Consider the following 19,383-nt stretch of genomic DNA (forward strand, 5'->3'; position numbering starts at 1 on the left):
AGATCTAAGGCAACTGAACAAAGCGCTAGTGAAGCGAAAGTTCAGAATGCTCACAACCAAGAAAATCCTCGCACAAGTGTGCCGAGGAGACTGGTTTGTGTCAGTGGATCTGAAAGACGCGTATTTTCAAATACAGATAGCGTCGCGTCACAGGCGATTTTTGAGATTCGCCTTCGAGGGCCAAGCTTATCAGTACACAGTCCTGCCATTCGGTTTGTCCCTAGCACCCCGTACATTTACAAAGTGCATGGACGCAGCGCTCGCCCCGCTCAGACAGAAAGGCGTGCGAATACTGAATTATTGGGACGATTGGCTGATTTTAGCGCAATCTCACTCAATGCTCAGGGAACACACGACCATGTTACTCGATCACCTCGAGAACTTGGGTTTGAAAGTCAATTGGGAGAAAAGCTCGCTGAACCCCAGCCAGAATATCTCCTTCCTGGGCATAGAAGTGGACTCGCTGGCAATGACAGCGAAGCTTTCGTCAGTGCGCGCGCTGAACGTTCAGAGCGCAGTGAGCGCGCTCTGCCGCAGCAAGTCTGCCCCGCTCAAGACCTTTCAAAGAGTGTTAGGTCTTATGGCCTCAGCATCATCAGTTCTACAGTTAGGGATGCTCTGCATGCGCCCACTGCAGTTCTGGCTGAGAGCGCGAGTGCCGCGCCGAGCGTGGGCGTCCGGTCGACTCCGTCTCACGATCAATCAGAGATGCGTTACAGCCCTGATGCCGTGGAGAACAGCCGGCTGGTACCAAACAGGTGTCACTCTAGAGAGACCCTCGAAGGTGAAAGTAGTGTCCACGGACGCGTCCACCTCGGGATGGGGAGCGCTGCTAGACGGCAGACCGTCGTTCGGCCAGTGGTCAGAACGCGAGAAATCGCTGCATATCAACTGCCTCGAAATGATGGCAGGGGAGAATGCGCTGACATATTTTCTTCCCTTATTGAAGGGAAGTCATGTATTAGTCCGCTCTGACAACATATCGGTAGTGGCTTACATAAATCGCCAGGGCGGTCTCAGGTCCAGAAAACTACATGCACTTGTAGAACGCCTTCTGGTATGGGCTCATCGCAACCTGCGCTCGCTGAGGGCAGCGCACGTGCGGGGGACCCTAAATATAGGACCAGACAGACTGTCCAGGAACAATGTTCCGGCGGGCGAATGGTCGCTGCACCCTCAGACGGTGCAACTATTATGGAAAACATTCGGCAGAGCGGAGATAGATCTATTTGCATCTCAGGACAACGCTCATTGTCTAGAATTCTTTTCCAAAGCCAAGGACGCGCTAGCCCATGCGCGGCCCCACCGTCCTCTTTATGCTTTTCCCCCAGTCTCTCTCCTACCTCAGGTGATAGAGAGGGTGAAGGAGGAAGGGTGTGCAATACTGCTAATAGCGCCGTTTTGGGGGAACCAGCCACAGCGCTGATGCAGATGACGAGCATCTCACCGTGGCCAATACCTGTGAGGAGAGACCTCCTCTCGCAGGCGGGCGGCGCGATTTGGCACCCTCACCCCGAGCTGTGGTCCCTTCATGTATGGGTCACCAGGGAATATATGATGAACTCCCCACAGGAGTGATATCAACGATCACACAGGCTAGGGCGCCATCTACTAGACAAAGTTTATGTGGCGGCCATAGCAGCGTTCTCGATGACAACGCTAGGTCAGTCAATAGGGAGGAATGATTTAATCATACGCTTCCTTAGGGGAGCTAAGAGATTAAATCCACCCAGACCGCCTTCAGTCCCAACTTGGGACCTTTCTGTGGTGCTGGACGCTATGAAGGGCGGACCATTCGAACCACTACAGGCGGCTGAATTAAAATATCTGTCTCTTAAGGCTATATTCCTCCTAGCGCTCGCTTCAGTGAAGCGCGTAGGAGATTTGCATGCGCTCTCCGTGGGCGCGACATGCATGGAGTTTGGACCTAACGACTCTAAAGTTATACTCAAACCCAAGCATGGATATGTGCCAAAGTCTATTAACACACCGTTTAGAGCACAGGTCATCGCACTGTCTGCTCTGCCGGTTGGGGATGATGAGGCTGACGCGAGACTCTTATGTCCAGTTAGAGCGCTAAGAGTCTATGTGTCTCGCACGTCTGCTTTTAGACAGACAGAACAGCTGTTCGTCTCGTTTTACGGGCATTCTAAAGGAATGGCTGCGTCAAAACAGACTTTATCCAGATGGATAGTGGATGCTATTGCACTGGCGTACGAGTCCAAGGGCATGCGATGCCCGCTGGGTGTCAGAGCACATTCCACGAGGGGCGTGGCCTCGTCGTGGGCTTGGTCGAGTGGAATTAACTTGCAAGACATTTGTACGGCGGCAGGCTGGGCCTCTCCGTCTACATTCATAAGATTCTACAACTTGGAGGTTCCCGCCCTACAGGCCAAGTTGCTATCGGTCTAGATATTAACAGATATCTAGACCCATGTTCCAAGTTTATCCAGGTCGTTTACCTGCCCGGATATACCAGGAGCCAGTGTTTATAGGGTCCTAATCCCCTTATATGTTCAAGCACGTTCAAACACTATATGAACCCCGGGCTATTCGCCCTCGGGTCTATGGTATCAGATCTTGGCATGCACGGCGTTTTACATGGGGTCCCCAAGCGTAAGCTTAGCTTACGCAGTACGAGAGACCTCTCGTAAGAGAACGTACTCGGTTACTAACGTAACCTCGGTTCTCTCAGAGAGGGAACGAGTACTGCGTACCTTGCCGTGCAAGCGCGTGCTCTGGGCGCTTTTATGATGAAAAAACCAGAGTGTAGCTACCTTCGAGCGATATTTATAGGCTTGGATCACGCCACTTTCGGCGGGAGATGACGTATTAGGCGCGAAAGGCTCTCATTGGAGCTGGTTTCGCGCCAAGCCTCGCTCGATAGGTGCTGCAGTTGCTGCAGAGCAGCCAATAGGCAAGCAATACGCCTCGCCTATGTCTGCTCACTGCGGCAACGCGTTTTACATTAATACAAAATTAAGGATAATTTTTTGGCTTCAATATCTCTCGCGGAAAGGATTTTCCCCAAGCGTAAGCTTAGCTTACGCAGTACTCGTTCCCTCTCTGAGAGAACCGAGGTTACGTTAGTAACCGAGTACGTTTTCAACAGATTTAACGTTACTTATTATCATAAGAATGACGTGAAGGAAAGAGATTATGCACGAGTATTTATACTTTTTTATAGTTTGTGCATGTGTAGTCTGCTCTGAAATAGCTGCCAATAATGTTAATGTCATCATGAAAAAAAAAATCGTAAATCTATCGTAAAGGAGAGGGCTCCTGCAGGTCCTTAAAAACTCCTCAATTAGGTTGTGTCAAATTTAAGGCCATAAAAAGTTTTAGATATGTTAAATAGTATAAGAAAAGACTTAATTATAATTTAGGAGGTCTTACATTTGGGGATGGAAAGACCAGAAACGCGATAGGGCTGGATTAAACTTCAGAAGGCAATGATGTCATTGAATAAATATGCACGCTGCACGTTTCAAAGTCAAAACGCGGCACTGATGTCTTTATATGAATGAATCTGAAGGGAACCGACTGTCCTCAGAAACGTGTCGTTTGCATTTTCATTTCACGTCTGATAAAACTGCGTTAATGCTGCTGCTTTGTGTTCAGCCGTTCCCATGGAAACCGTAGTATTTCAGCGCTTCTAAAGCGCCCCCTTGTGACAGAGAATGAATTTTTATTTCCACATTTTTCAGCTCTTTATGGTCAAATTATTGCAATTATCGACCTAGTTTTTATGCAGCAAACACATAGAGTTGTAAATGTGAAAGATGTTAATGTGCCTTCTAAAAATCTAAACAATTAAGACAGTACTATTTATGTTTTAAATAAAATATAATAAATTATAAACTCGATTTATCCCTTTTAATGGTGTAAAGGCTGACATTCCATTGTACAATATATTTTGTTTTTGTGTGAACCTGTATCTGAATTATAAATCATGCCATTTTATGCCTTAATATTCTACCGTCTACAATCTTACAATACAATATACATCAGGGGCCACAGATATTTTCAATATTGACCACACAGAGTTTAATATAACAGCTGTTCTTTATTATTGTGTTAAACAAAAAGACAATTTAATACACAACAATTTTTAATCAAAATTAAAAGGTCCAAAGAAAATATTTTTCAATCTTTTAGACATCAAAATGGTCTTTTATGTTCCATTTCTTTCTCAGAACTGCTTCACAGCATTGGCTGCTAGAAGCCTCTGTAATGATATGTATATCAGCAAGGAATGTGTCACAATATACAGTACAGTATTGCTGTACTGATGTTTTGAGCACAGCCCTATTTAGAGAGCCCCTTTTATAGTGATAAAAATATTACTAATTCTGTTGTTTGAGTCCTGAACTAAACATAAATGCAATTAAGACTTTGAATAATGTATTATTTGACTTATTATTGACATTGTTACTTATTACGTAAGTAACTGGATGCCTACAATGAGGTGATGGACCCGAAGGGCTCTTAAATGCCTTGTTCCAGGAGCCCTTTTTATACTTTGAGCACCTGCCCCTTTAAAGGTCTCTGCACGGCCCTGAACAAGATAATCAATGTCTTCAGGATTACTAAGACTATAAGCAGATGTGGTTTTTCCAGGGTTTGGACTGAACTTGTTTACTCCTGGTCCATAATGTTCCCCTTGCTAATGGATTTCTGGAAGGGCCCTTTGTCAAGGGATTCTACGGAGCCCCTAAAGGGACGTGGTGTTGGAAAAAATGGGGTGGGTGGAAAAAAAATATATATATTTTTTTCATTCTCTTGCAAAACTTTTGCATTCCATGAAGTAGGCTAATGTTGCGTTTCTTCGGAAAAGCTTTTGTGTTCTCTAGCAAAGATATTTGCATTCTCTCACAAAACCAGTTGAGTTTGGACAAACTTCATTTTACAGCCTGTAAGTGTTAAGGAAGCAGACGGACGAGAGAGGTAAGTGACAATAACGAGGTTTATTTACAAACAGCAGAGCAATGAAGATGCTGACGTGCAGAGCCGGGTAAGTAGAACTAGATGCAATGTTATTCTTGAATGGATCGTTAGTTTGATTGAAGGTGATTTCTTTTTGCAGGAACGACGAGAGGAGGACTTCGAAGAGAGACACACACACGCCGGTGGTGTTGAGACGCAGACTTATGGCTCACACACCCACTGGAGACTGGACGCGGCCGATCTATGAACAGACTGGAACAGAGCAGATAAACAGGTAAGTAGTCACAGGTAAGACGCAAGGTAGGTCTTGTGAACTTTGGCAGAGTTGCACAATGAGTCCGCTTCGAACAAACGAGCCTGGACCATGAGCGGTGTGTGGTGAGGGTTCTTGTAGTGCTTAGGTGATTGCGTGCAGGTGACGGTGATCGTTGGGTGATTGCTGGCTGAACCTGGCTAATCCGTGACAGTAAATTAGTGGTTCATACAGCGTCACAATAATTCACAATAGAGTGGTTCATAGAGTTTTATTTTGAACTTGGACTTTTTGAGTCAACTGTAACCTAAACAAAAGACAGAACTGAATGCACATCACACCTCTATTGCATTTAATCATGCTGTAGCTGGGGTCTCAGTGACTGCAAACAGCTCACCCAAAATATTGTGGTTTGAAGAAATACAAACTGATAGATCCAGTGAGTAATCTAGAAGACTTCATATATATATACCACCATATATATACTGTATAAATGATGTTTGTGTATATGTTGTTGGCTGCCAGGGCATTACTTATATGGTTGCCAAAACTTTCTAAATTATTCTTAGTTCACTGCTGTGCCATATCTGTAAAACAAATGGTCCAAAATTACATATCAAAATTGTATATCAAATATATTGTCAGCATTAAAATCCAGAATAATCCTCTTTACTGTTTTAATAGACATTTGTGGGTTTATTGTGCTGTTAATACTTCAACACTGAGTGTTCAAATCACTAAGCGTAACAATGAACAATAACAATAATGATGATTGACTTAAACAACATTAAATATGCTAATACTTTCACTATTGGGACTAAACAACTAAATGAATCTTAATTTTATAAATTAATGCATTAACTCTCACATTAACCCATCATTTGAGATGCTATTATATTAATATTTAGATTTTCTAACCAGTAGGACTCACTGCTGATTGCATCTGTTCACCCTGGTTACAAAAACAAAAAAACAAAACAGAAATTCTAATGGTTTCCACCACAAATGCCACCACAAACCATCAACTTCAAACAATTTAACCATAAACCATTCCTGTAGTGTGTTTTGGGACATATTCCATTAGGATTTAGTGGTTTTAACAAGTCACCAATAGAAGACCAAGACCATTACAGTTTCCACTGAAACCAATACAATTCCCATTAAAACCATAAAAGCTATTACAAATTCTGTGATTGTTTCTGTTTTTTTTTTAATTTATTTTTTTGTTTTTTTTTTCAGCAGTTTGGACAAATTAATATAGAAGGGTTGATTTAATTAAGATTTCTATATACAGAACCCAGAATTAGGATGTTCAATAAAGTACAGAAACTGGTGACTGACAAAGACTTAATCCGAAAACAGTTTTGTTCTGTTCAAAAACACACTTGTATTTATTTTAGTCTGTAGAATGCTTTCTGCTAATTTATTTGAATTACACAATTTACTCAGCATTTATGAAACGCTTCCCTGTGGGTTTTACAGTCTACATATAGTCCAGTATAAGCGTGTTGTTCAGCATGTAATGGTATATCATCGCCAGCAGAGGGAGCAGAGCGCTAATGTTTAGTTGCAATATTATTATGCATTATTATAATGTTGCCAAAAAAAACGTCTGCTGAAATCTCTTTTTCATGAGCTGACAGAAACATCAGTCCCAATACAAACAGACAAACACCGAATACATGGGACAAATGTAATTATGTAAATACAGGAGGAGCTCTGACATCACTGTAGTTCAGAGATTCAGAGAAAGTGAAACTAATTTGATCAACAACAATATGGACGCTATGAACTAAACTCAAACTCTTTAAACAACAGAATACTGAGTCGTTCAAAGACCCCTCTGGACACATCTGATACTCACAGGTAAATTACAGAAATATAAGAGAGATTGTCCTGAACAGGTTTCTAATGGAACTGATCTGGTTTATAGGGTTTATATCAGACTGGAGTGAGTTGAACAGAAGTCAGATACTCCACTGCTTTAGTTGTTTACTGCACTGAAACTGTATAAGAATTAGTATGTCATTTGATTGGTCATAATGCAAAGTTTGGTGTTTCTGTCATTTAGTCACAACATAAAGGCTAAAGAAACAGGAAGTAAATGACCTGCAGACAAACTGAGCACAAACGTGATCCATATATACACACAGTGTGCACTTATTATGCAACATATGCTTTTATTTATTAAGTTTACTGTCGAATAAGTACAATGCTACAAGCAAGTGTTCAACTATATTTTGTTCTTACAACTTTCTCAAATATGTGTGTGTGCACAATTATTCAGGACTTTTTTTAATCTATCAGTTATCTATTTCTTTATTTATCAAGAATGTTTAAACAAATAAAAAAAAATAGAAAACAAAATACAAAATTCAAATAATATATTTATCTCCTTTCAAAGTTTTTAGCAGCCAATATAACCAATCCATATAATTAGTCAATGTCTTGATTTGTTCTTGATCAGTTGATGCTGTTTAAAGTTGTGTACTGTTTTCTCTCAATGTAAATCTCATGCTTAAGAAGGGCCTACAAGTTATTAGTTGGGTTCAAATCAGGTGAGGAGAGTTGACCAGAAATTTATTCTGTCATCTTTGAAGCCTTTTCTGGCAAGACAATCAGTGAAATACTTGAATGCATGTGGTGGAGCATTGTCCTGCATGAAGACTATGGTCTTTCTGGATGATGCTGACTGCTTCTTGCACCACTGTTTGAAGAAAGTGTCTTCCAGAAATTGTTAATAGTTTTGAAAATCCATTTTTAGTCTGTCTGCAACCCAAAAAGGTCCAACAAGATCATCATTACTAATAACAGCCCACACCATTACACCAGCACCCCCTGACCACTGTGCTGACGTCTGACTCGAGCTGGTGCTCTGTGTCCATCATTGAGCCAACCACAGGCTCAGCCGTCTGGTCTATTAAAGGTTGTATCAGCGATTTCTAGCCTGAAACATAAAGTGTCAAATTTACCTGACCTTTCATCACGATCCGCTCGCTGCCTGCCCCATAAATTGTCTGTGAAAAAACCTCGTCTCTCTGGTCAGCCTAGGGTCCGAGATATGCCAAAAAAACAATCGGCACTACCAACCTTTCCACACGTAAACAAACAGTGTTCCAACCAATCAGCGTCAGGGGTTTGGTGTTGTGGACTTTCCTACTGGTGCTGGGATGTGAGGGAGGCGGAGCGAAAGTCCACAACACCAAACCCCTGACGCTGATTGGTTGGAACACTGTTTGTTTACGTGTGGAAAGGTTGGTAGTGCCGATTGTTTTTTTTGGCATATCTCGGACCCTAGGCTGACCAGAGAGACGCGTTTTTTTCACAGACAATTTATGGGGCAGGCAGCGAGCGGATCGTGATGAAAGGTCAGCTGAAATTGACACTTTATGTTTCAGGCTAGAAATCGCTGATACAACCTTTAAGTGCTACTCTCTTTTTATCTGTCCAAAGACCTTTGAAAAATAGATTTTCATGTATTTTTTGGCCAAATCTTAACACTTCAGCTTGTGATTTTTGTTAAGTGTGAGTTCGGTTTCAGCTTTCTTTACCTTAGCAAATTCTCTAAAAAGTAGGCATCTGGTACTTCTGGAGAATCCAGGGAGGTTGCAGTTCTGGAAAATGGTGGCACTGGAGTCTAAAAGCTTTCTGGTGGTTTCCCACTTAATTCTACTATTGCTGCCAATTTGCACCTTTTCTTTTCAGCGCATTTTTTTGCAACCCTGCTGACTATTATTGACAAACTGGTTGATTGTCTGATGGTCATGATTTATTAGTTTGGAAAAAATTCAGAGCATTGTATTTTTCTGAAAAGCATTTTATAATTTTGACATTTCAGCATCAATTAAGTCTTTTTATTGTTTTTTTTTTTTAACCATTTTTACCCATAGCAAAAATCTGCCTAATAATTACGTACATCTGAATTTAAAGTGTTTGCCACTTTAAGCCACACCTTTCCTCATTAATAATTGCACATCACCTGAAAATGATTATTCTCGGTCACTTTTAAAATTAATGTGGTTTGAAACGTGCTTGGAAAAATACATGATCAGAATATATTATGTATGTATTTATATGTGTGTATATTGTTTTGGGGAGGGGGGGTGTATGTTCTTTCTTTAATCTAAACAGCACGTCATAGTTTTAAATGAATTATTTAATTTATTATAAATATTGATTTAGTTCAAGTGATCTAATTTGGTTTTGAGGCTTAAAGGGAAAAAATATCTTTTAATGAAAAGTGCATTTGTTTTTTGTTTTTCTTGAAAAGGCTTTAAGAGGGAAAGAACAATGGCAGAATCTTCACCAACATCAACAAAAGCAAGAAAAAACAGGAGACAGAGTTTTGAACATGAACCTCCATGTAAGTCAATAAACCATTAAAGAATGAGTGCATGAACTACTTTTACTTTTCTAGGGTTAATGTTGTAAAAAATCACTACCTAACTGTACATGATCTTATATATATATATATAGGATTTTCTCTAGACACTGTTTACATTAATCATGAAATTGTTTTTTAACAGTATTGAAGGAGTTCACACTAATCCTAAATAATGTCTCTTTCCAGTAATGTCATCCTCCAGTGGTCCTCTGTCTGAGGATCTTCAGTGCTCTATATGTCTGGACGTGTTCACTGATCCAGTCAGCACTCCATGTGGACACAACTTCTGCAAGACCTGTCTGAATAAGTGCTGGGACAACAGTCAGACCTGCAGCTGTCCATACTGTAAAGAAACATTCAAGCAAAGACCTGATCTCAAGATTAATACCACACTCAGAGAGCTTGTAGGTCACTATAAAAAGAAAACTCCAGAGAAAACAACTGATGTTCTGTGTGATTTCTGTGAGGAGAGAAAGCTGAAAGCCCTGAAGTCGTGTCTGGTGTGTCAGAGCTCTTACTGTGAAACTCACCTGGAGCCTCATTTGAGAGTGGCAGGTTTGAAGAAACACAAACTGATGGATCCTGTGAGTAATCTGGAGGACTATATATGTCAGAAACATGAGAGACCTCTGGATCTGTTCTGTAGAGATGATCAAACATGTGTGTGTTCGTTCTGCATTGAGAAAGACCACGAAAACCACAACACTGTTCCTATAGAAGAGGAGAGTCAAGAGAAGAAGGTAGAAGTAATTGTAGTTTTAAAGGACTGATATCATGACGAAATCAGATTTTATTTCATTTTGTGAAATAAAAGCTCATTATGAAAACATACTGTAAGTTTAATCTGTGTTATGATAAACAAGTCTGAGTTGTTCTCTCTATAGACTGAACTGATGAAGACACAGAAAGATGTGCAGCAGATGATCCAGGACAGAACCAAGAAGATTAAAGACATCAAACACTCAGCAGAAGTCAGAAAAGTGAGTTTAAATATAATAATAAAATAGTTGACATAAATATTACATATCATTTAGTTTCATTAGTTTAGCTGTGTGGCTGTGTTCTACTCTGAAGAGCTCATCTCTATGCCATGATCCCTTTGAAGGGTTTACTCACTAGAGTTAGAGCTTTGAAGGAATAAAGGGTGTAGGGAACCAACTAATGGTGTCTATCGAACACACTTCTGTGCTGTCTTACAACATCTGTGTCACAAGTTAAACATGCACAAAGAATCAAGGGAGTATAAAGTGTCCATCACTTGAATCCTTGGGAATCTTTCAGTCTGAAGGGCCCTTTGAAGTGTCAAATGAAGAAGCATTAATATGAGTTTTGAGAAGCACTCTGTGTATTAATAGTGGGGGTTTTACAGGGACTCTTTCTAAAGGTTACACTGTTACATCAGTAGATGGCGACAAATAAACCTCTCTATGACTGAGTCATTGATTCTGATTTATTCGCTCAGATGATTCATTTAAAAACAGGAATGAATCAACACTACAGTTTGTTGCAGCTTTGTTTCAAACTAGTATATTTAGGGATCAGAGCAAATACAAACAAGGATAATAATTTGTCTAAAATGTAAGTTAGTTATCCATTAACTTATTTATTTAATTGTTGTACACTTGTAACCACACTGATGGTCTGAATATCAACATGACTGTGACCTGATCACTTAGTAAAGTAATAGCACACCTCTCCTCAACATGACTGAAAAACACATGATTTGAGGAATCATTCAGTGCAAACAGTGCAGGATGAAGTTTAATACTTCAGTTGAGGGATTCTGAAACCCCTTAAAAACACATTTATGTATGTGAAAAAAAATGGTATGAGCAACAGTAACACAGATTCTTCTCTTAGTAAACACTGCTAATAATTTGTTGACTGTTTTGGTTGAGCAGAGAAACACAGAGAAGGAGAAAGCAGCCCATGTGGAGCTCTTCACTGATCTCATCCGCTCCATTGAGAGATATCAGACTGAACTGCTGGAGATGATGGAGGAGCAGCAGAAAGCAGCAGAGAAACAGGAGGAAGAGCTGATTGAAGAGCTGGAGCAGGAGATCACTGAGCTAAAGATGAGAAACACTGAGCTGGAGCAGCTCTCACACACTGAAGATCACCTCCACCTCCTACAGGTCAGTCAACATGATCTCTCTGATCAATCATAATGCAGTATATGACACCAGAACACTCCCCATGCTGAAGGATTTCTCCTCTCTCCTGCTGTAGATTCACTCATCCCTGTGCAGCCCTACAAACACCAGGAACTGGCCTGAGATCAGTATGAAGACTCATGAGAGTCTGGAGACTCTGAGGAGAGATCTGACTCAACTGAAGGACACTATAGATGAGAAACTCACACAAACTGGTACATCAATACATACACTGATCAGATAGAAACATGGTTATGTTTTCTATTTGTTAAATATAACATTAACCATACAGCAAAAATATATATATTCAAATATATTTTTAAATGTATATATTTTTGTACATATTTTGGGCCATTTTATGTATACACTGTAAAAAACAATGGTAAAAAAAAAAAAAAAAAAAACAGTTAAATTGCTGACAGCAATGGCTACCAAACAGAAACCATAAAATAAAGTAAAATATACTAATTTAAATATGCACTTACAGAACTCTTACAGAATTTTCCATTAAATGTTTTACAAAACAGGTATTTCTTGAAATTCTGATGAGATACCTTAAGTTAAAAAAAAAATAATAAAAAAGGTCAAATGACACAAATCACAAAATAATTCCATGGAAATTTTCATGAAACAATTTGTCATCAATTGTCACCACTGTTGAGATTCATGCGCTGATTCTTGATGTCTCTGTGCATCTAAAACATAGAGCTTAATAGTCAATAGCCCCAGTAGTGAACAAAGCTAGTCTCTTAATGTGTTATTCTTAATATCTTCTTACTGATGACCAGTTTTCCCTTGTATTTATTGCTTTAACAAACAGGCTTTAGAAACACAGAGTTAAAGCAGCCAGACAAAATCATTTTAATCAAGAGTCAAGAGCTCAACTAATGCAAACACCGAACTTTAATATTTTCAACAAAACATCAACATCTGAAACTCTGTTAATTCTTGAAATGAACTTTTGTATAAAATTAAGTCAGACGGGTTTGTAATAAATGAAGATGCTCAGATCTTGAGAGATCACCATTATTTTTGTAATTTTACATACATTTCTATGAAATTTAAGAAAAAAGTGAAAAACTCTAAATAATACAGTATTTGTCTGAATAAAAATGAGAATTACTGTAATGCATCGATAATGATGTAATACTTAAAATAACAGCCAAAATGTTAATTTTACAGATGCTGTTAGTAATTTTACAACGTTTTGTATAGAATTTAAAATGAAAATATAGGCTATTAATATATTTAAAAGATGTATTTTTAAAAAAAATATATTTATACATTCAAATACCAAGAAATATTTTTGCCAAAATATGTTTGAAAATACATTTACATAAATATATTTTCTACTGATTTATTTTTGGCACATTTCTGTATATTTTTTATATATATATTTCTACATCTAAAATAAATTTTACAAAATATGTAAAAAAGACTGGCCAAAAAATATATTTGCTCAAATATATTTTCTAGTAATATATTTTTGGCCATATATAAAATATTTTTAAAAAGCATTTTAAAAATATATTTTGACCTCTGTATATTTCTGTCCAAAAAAAGCATTTTCTTGCCACAGAAATATATTTATAAATGATGGCTGAAACTAAATATATTTACTATTTCAAAAATATATTTCATTGAGCTTCACTGTTTGCAACATACACTACAAAAGCTTTTTTTTTTTTTTTCTTATGCTCATCAAGGCTGTGTTGATTTGATCAAAATACAAAAAATAAATGTAATGTTGGGAAATATTATTATGTTGTAAAACAATGTTTTTTTTTATTTACATTAAAATGTATTTTATATCTGTAATTAAAGTTACATTTTCAGAATCATTACTTAGAAATCATTCTAACATTTATTTTAACATTTATTTATTATCAATGTTGAAAACAGTTGTGCTGCTTAATATTTTTTGCAACCTGTGATAAATTTTTTGATCAATAAAAGGTTAAAAAGAACAGCATTTATTTAAAATATAAAGGTTTTCTAACAATATATACTATCTTTTCAAAAGTTTGGGGTCAGTAAATATTTATTCTCTTTTTTTTTTTTAGAAATAAACACTTTTATTCAGCAAGGATTTGTTAAATTAATAGAAAGTGACAGCAAAGATTTATATTGTTAGACAAGATTTATATTTTGAATAAATGCTGTTCTTTTTAACTCAATATTCATCAAAGAATCACAGGTCCTAAAAAATATTTGGCAGCACCAGAACTGTTTTCAATAATAAATCAGCATAATGATTTCTGAAAGATCACTTAAGACTGGAGTAACAGCTGATGACAATTCAGCTTTGCATCACAAGAATAAATTATATTTTAAAGTATATAAAAAAAACGTTTTTTATTGTAATAATATTTTGCAATATTACCATTTTGTTCTGTATTTTTGATCAAAGACAGTAAATGCAGCCTTGATGAGCTTTAGTGACTTCTTTAAAAAAAAAAAACTTAAAAAATCTTACCAATCCCAAACTTTTGAGCAGTAGTGTATATTTAGCATACATTTCAATATATTTTAGCCACAAATAAATATATTTTTTGCCATATGTTTTCTTGTCATTAGTGTCTAGAGAGCTGAAGTGGATGCAGCAGTATGCAGGTACAGTGTGACTCTATACTACACTAGTTTACATTCATACACTCACAGCTTCATTACTGCACTACAATATAAAATAATAACAATAAAAAAGATTAAATATTAAAAACAGCATCACAAAATGTGTGTATTGGTAGGTTGTGATGGATATTCTCTGTTTTCTCAGTGGATGTGACTCTGGATCCTGATACAGCTCATCCTGAACTCATCCTGTCTGATGATGGAAAACAAGTGAGACATGGAGACATTAGACAGAAACTCCCAGACAATCCAGAGAGATTTGATAAATGTGTAAATGTCTTGGGAAAGGAGGGATTCTCCTCAGGGAGATTTTATTTTGAGGTGCAGGTGAAGGGAAAGACTAAATGGGATTTAGGAGTGGCCAGAGAATCCATTAACAGGAAGGGACAGATCACAGCTAGTCCCAGTGATGGACAATGGACTGTGTGGCTGAGGAATGGAAATGAATATAAAGCTCTCTCTGGTCCTTCTGTGTCTCTGTCTCTGAGAGTGAAGCCGCAGCGGGTCGGTGTGTTTGTGGATTATGAGGAGGGTCTGGTCTCCTTTTATGATGTGGAGTCCAGCTCTCATATCTACTCTTTCACTGCTCAGTCTTTCACTGAAAAACTCTATCCATTATTTAGCCCATGCCCTAATGATGGAGGTAAAAACTCAAGTCCACTGATCATCACACCTGTCAATGATAATAAATGAATGTAAACTCCTCATATGAAAGATTAAAATAATGATTTTTATCATTAAAAGTCTGAAAGCATTATGTGCTGCTATTTTTATCATTTTAATATTAAAAATCTATATGCTACAATTAGATATTTTTTATGTAAATATATAATGTTTGTTCAATAATTATTTAACTTTTCATAAACATTTGTGCCATTTTTTCTGCCATCTGCACCTGACAAACTAAAATTGCTATCTATCTATCTATCTATCTATCTATCTATCTATATGATAGCAAATTAGCTCAAAAGGGAAAATATTATGATATAACTGGTTATAATTAATTATGAATATTTAGATCAGATCTCAGAATTTACTGTAGCAGAATCAATATTATTAGATCTGACAGTATAATCATTTATCAATTCAAGGAAAGAGTATTTTTCTGTCCAAGAAAGAGTAACTTTCCTACTTTAGTCAGTACTAGCAGTAACTTAGCATGTAGCATGTAGCAAGATCAACATTCAGGGACTTTGAATTGTGGTCAGCACACAGAGACAATCAGTTGTGAATATAAGAGATTTAATAAATGAACTGCAATTTTCTCAGAATATACATTTATACTTGTGCATGATTTAGAAACGGTTTGTTTGAATCAGTTTTGAGCGTAATGTCTGTAAACCCCTCGCTTCCATAAGCTTACTCTGCTCTGATTGGTCAGCTGGACAAACCTGTTGTTGCTCAGAGAGGAGTACTTTAGCAAGTTAGCGAGCGCTCATCTGTGTTTCTTAGTCTGTGGTTGATTTTGATGTCGCAACTTGAAATTAAAGCCATATAAAACATTGTTTTTTATTTTCAGTTGAAGAGTATTAACTAGCTCACATCAAAATGAACATTAGCCTCACAGGAAACACTGAAAATAACACTCAACACCTAACCACTCACAAGATAAAGTACTGATGTTAAATAAACAATGTCAAGATATGGTAAAGTCCATTATATTTAATATTGTGTTCATTGTGTTATAAATAATCATACTCTTAAAAGTTATAACCACAAATTTGTAATTATCATAAAGTATGGGAAGTAGTTCCACCCTTTGTTTCTAGAAAACCATAGAAGAAATTGGTCATTTGACCACATACTTTTGAAGAGCCCTCCAATTAACCCATCGCCCAAAGAAGAGAGACACATGGCATGAGATCTAAGGACATTTTAGCTCAAAAAAACATTTTTTTTTTTTTTGCCTTTCAAAGTAAAATTTATATGAACAAGGTATTCTGATTGTTGCGTCTGAACAATTATTTACAAGTTTGAAAATGTTTTACCATGTTTTAGTGCTTTAGTAGGCTACACAATGAGTCTATACAGTTAGTATAATGTTAGCTCTAAACTGTGGGATCATGCTAGTCTTTCAAAATTGTCGGGCATGGGGTGATTTGTGCCAAAGGGACAGGGTTAAGTTGTGCCTGTGGGATGTTAAGTAGTAGTCTGGATCTAGACAATCTAGACCAGAGTGGTGTTCCATAAAACAAGTTTACCAAAAAAGTCAGGTTTATTTTAGTTAGTCTGACTTATTGTCACTTGATTTGGCTCAAAATAAGTCAGACTAACTGAAATAAGCCTGACTTATTTGGTAAACTTGTTTTATGGAACACCCCCCAGGGATGCCCAACCCTGATCCTGGAGATCTACCTACCTGCAGACTTTAGATCCAGCCCTGCTCCAACACAGCTGTCTGTAATTATCACGTGCTACCTAAAAGATGAATTAGCTGGTTCAGGTGTGTTTGATTCGGGTAGGAGCTGAACTTTGTAGGATGGTAGATCTCCAAAAACAGGGTTGGGCAGCCCTGATCTAGACCCACATACCCACTGGGGATAATCTGTGTGAGGAGATGAGCGTGCCTCATCAGTGTTTGATTTACCTGCGATTTGTTTAGTTTAGCTAACACTATTATTTTGAGTTTTGAGTTTGCACTGTTATTAAAGAGAAGTTTTATTCAGTTTTTTAAGTGGCCTAAGTCACAATGGGATGTTCAGAATTGTTCAGATAAAAGTCACTTTATTCTTATATGTTACATAATTGACAGACAGTGCTTTGTTGACAGAGAGCGTTCTAATGATTGACAAATATCATATATTGCGTATTTTCGTTTTTTGTGTTTTCCGAAAAGCAGAAAATATAACATGCCAATAGTTTAATAGGGTAACAATATCTATAAATAAACCGTAAATTAGTAATTTTGTATTAAATTTGTCTTGATTTTATATTGCATTACAGTTCATAACATTCTCCCCAAAAGCACAATTTAACCTGCACCAGGGGTAAGTTGTGACACGAGACCACTTTTTTCCTGAAAGCTAAAATTCTGAATCAGTTTATTTCAGATCCAATGATATTGTCCTCAGAGATGCACCACATCCTGAAATATATGTACATACTTTAATTGGAGGTATTACTGTCATGGCTTCACTATAAAGGTACTTTGAGTAAAAACTGGCGCAACTCACCCCACTCTCCCCTATGGACTTCACAGAAAGTGTTATCGTTTTTTTTTTTTTTTTTTTTTTTTACATTAAACATTTCATTTGCTTTAACTTGCTTTACAAAACCTCTTTCATTTCTATCACAGACGGGAAATTTATTACATTAAAATAATGACATATTTAATTATTCTTACATTTTAATGTGAAGTCAAAATCAATCCCAACTTTGCTTCAAAATGCATTGTGAGAACCTGTATCCCGAAATCACATGATCACTAACTAGAAATTAGTTTCTTAAATTGATCATGACAGGAGTAGACAAGTTCAGTCCTAGAGAGCTGTGGCTGTGACTGTGGCTCTTTAGGACTATACTTACCCCTGGACCATCACATGTTTCCTTACTAACGGATTTCTTACTAACTGTTCACTTTCATTTGGAATGTTCTTACAAATGGTGTCTCCTTCCTGAAGTGCCCTTTAATTATATAAATAATATAAATATAAATAAATAATATAAATGATAAATTATAAATAATCAAAATAATTTATTGTCTCTAAAAGCCAGACGATTTTATCCTAAAAATGTATCTTGCGATGTAGTGCCCTTTAATTTGGAGCATGAGAAACTGGGGGAGTGACTTGTGTCAGAGATGTGTCACTTTTCTCGGAGCTGATTGGGGCCGAATTTGGATTCAGGGGCCTCATTTATAAAGTGTACAGATTTGATCTTAATAAGCTTAAATCCACATCAGTGCTCATATTTATAAAAACTGCTTTTGACTTGGAGAAGTGCTTAGCATCACATCAGGGTCTGAGCAGATATACACACTTTTCTTGTCGGAGTTTTGCAGGTTTTTGGAAATGTAAGCTGTTCTTGCAGCTCGCTGTTCTAAATTAAATGATTTGGATGATGACTGGTGATATTTTATAATATACATATTATGTTAATGACATTAATTAGGAGTCGTGTACAAGGCAGAAATCAGAAACAATTCAGGTGCACACAAGTTCCAGATCATTTGCGATTCACATCTGAAAGAGAGACATTTTCTCCACGTATTTTCATTCTATGAATCACACATACTCATATTCGAGAGATGATCATTAAATCAAATTTAGGATGGTTTCTGCTCAACATTTTATGAATGAAGTCCAAGATCTGTAAACCAGAACCAGAACTGCCCTGAAACAAGTTAGCTGTGGAGCGTAAGTTACTGTGTCGATGAACACCGCTAAAACCACTTTCATGGTTCCTAAAACCCAGAGTATCCACAAACTAAACTGAAACTTACCTGACAAACCAGCTAAACCAGCTTCATGCTACAGGCCCCAGGTGTGAGCGTATCACATCTGACACATATAACACTGATAACAGCAGTCACTGAGAGAGAATGCCGGCCTCTACTGGACACTTTTGGACATGACTGATGCTCATCTACTATAAATATGGGACACAAAACTGAAATATAGACAGCACTCAAGATTATTTGCATATTTATAATGTGTACATTAATATTTCTCTGTCACTCTGTCAGCCTTTATCAAATCATCTACAGCTGCAGTTTCAATGTGAAGCATCAAATCCACTGAGGAGGCCAGAGAATATCAGGACAGGTGTGAGGAATGAAGATGATACTCCTCAAAGTTGTTGTGTGATTTATTACACTTTAAATTAATCAAAACAGTTTACTTTGAGGGAATTAACAAAATATTTAAGTTGATCATTACTTATAAACATTATGTAATGTGGAAATTGTTCTGGGGAACGTGACAGACAGTCAATGCCATCAATCCCTTCATCATCCAGAAACTGCAAACACACTCCAGCCACATGAGGCCAGGCATTGTCCTTCTCCAAGAGGAACC

General features: G+C 37.5%; 1 protein-coding gene across 2 annotated transcripts; it reads left to right on the forward strand.

Annotated features, from left to right (window-relative positions):
• Positions 1-6,942: 6,942 nt before the first annotated feature.
• Positions 6,943-15,140, forward strand: LOC141346406 (E3 ubiquitin-protein ligase TRIM39-like). Of its 2 annotated transcripts, XM_073851262.1 has the most exons (8): positions 6,943-7,066; positions 9,471-9,563; positions 9,771-10,324; positions 10,469-10,564; positions 11,486-11,719; positions 11,814-11,952; positions 14,315-14,350; positions 14,514-15,140. In XM_073851262.1, the coding sequence occupies exons 2-8, from the start codon at positions 9,491-9,493 to the stop codon at positions 15,059-15,061; spliced, it is 1,680 nt and encodes a 559-aa protein (XP_073707363.1). In that variant the 5' UTR covers positions 6,943-7,066; positions 9,471-9,490; the 3' UTR covers positions 15,062-15,140. The 2 variants fall into 2 exon arrangements, with proteins under 2 accessions (XP_073707363.1, XP_073707364.1); XM_073851263.1 differs by lacking the exon at positions 9,471-9,563 and having other exon boundaries at positions 6,970-7,066.
• Positions 15,141-19,383: the final 4,243 nt, after the last annotated feature.

This window comes from Garra rufa, chromosome 12 (genome assembly GCF_049309525.1).
Source record: "Garra rufa chromosome 12, GarRuf1.0, whole genome shotgun sequence".
Taxonomy (NCBI): Eukaryota; Metazoa; Chordata; class Actinopteri; order Cypriniformes; family Cyprinidae; genus Garra; species Garra rufa.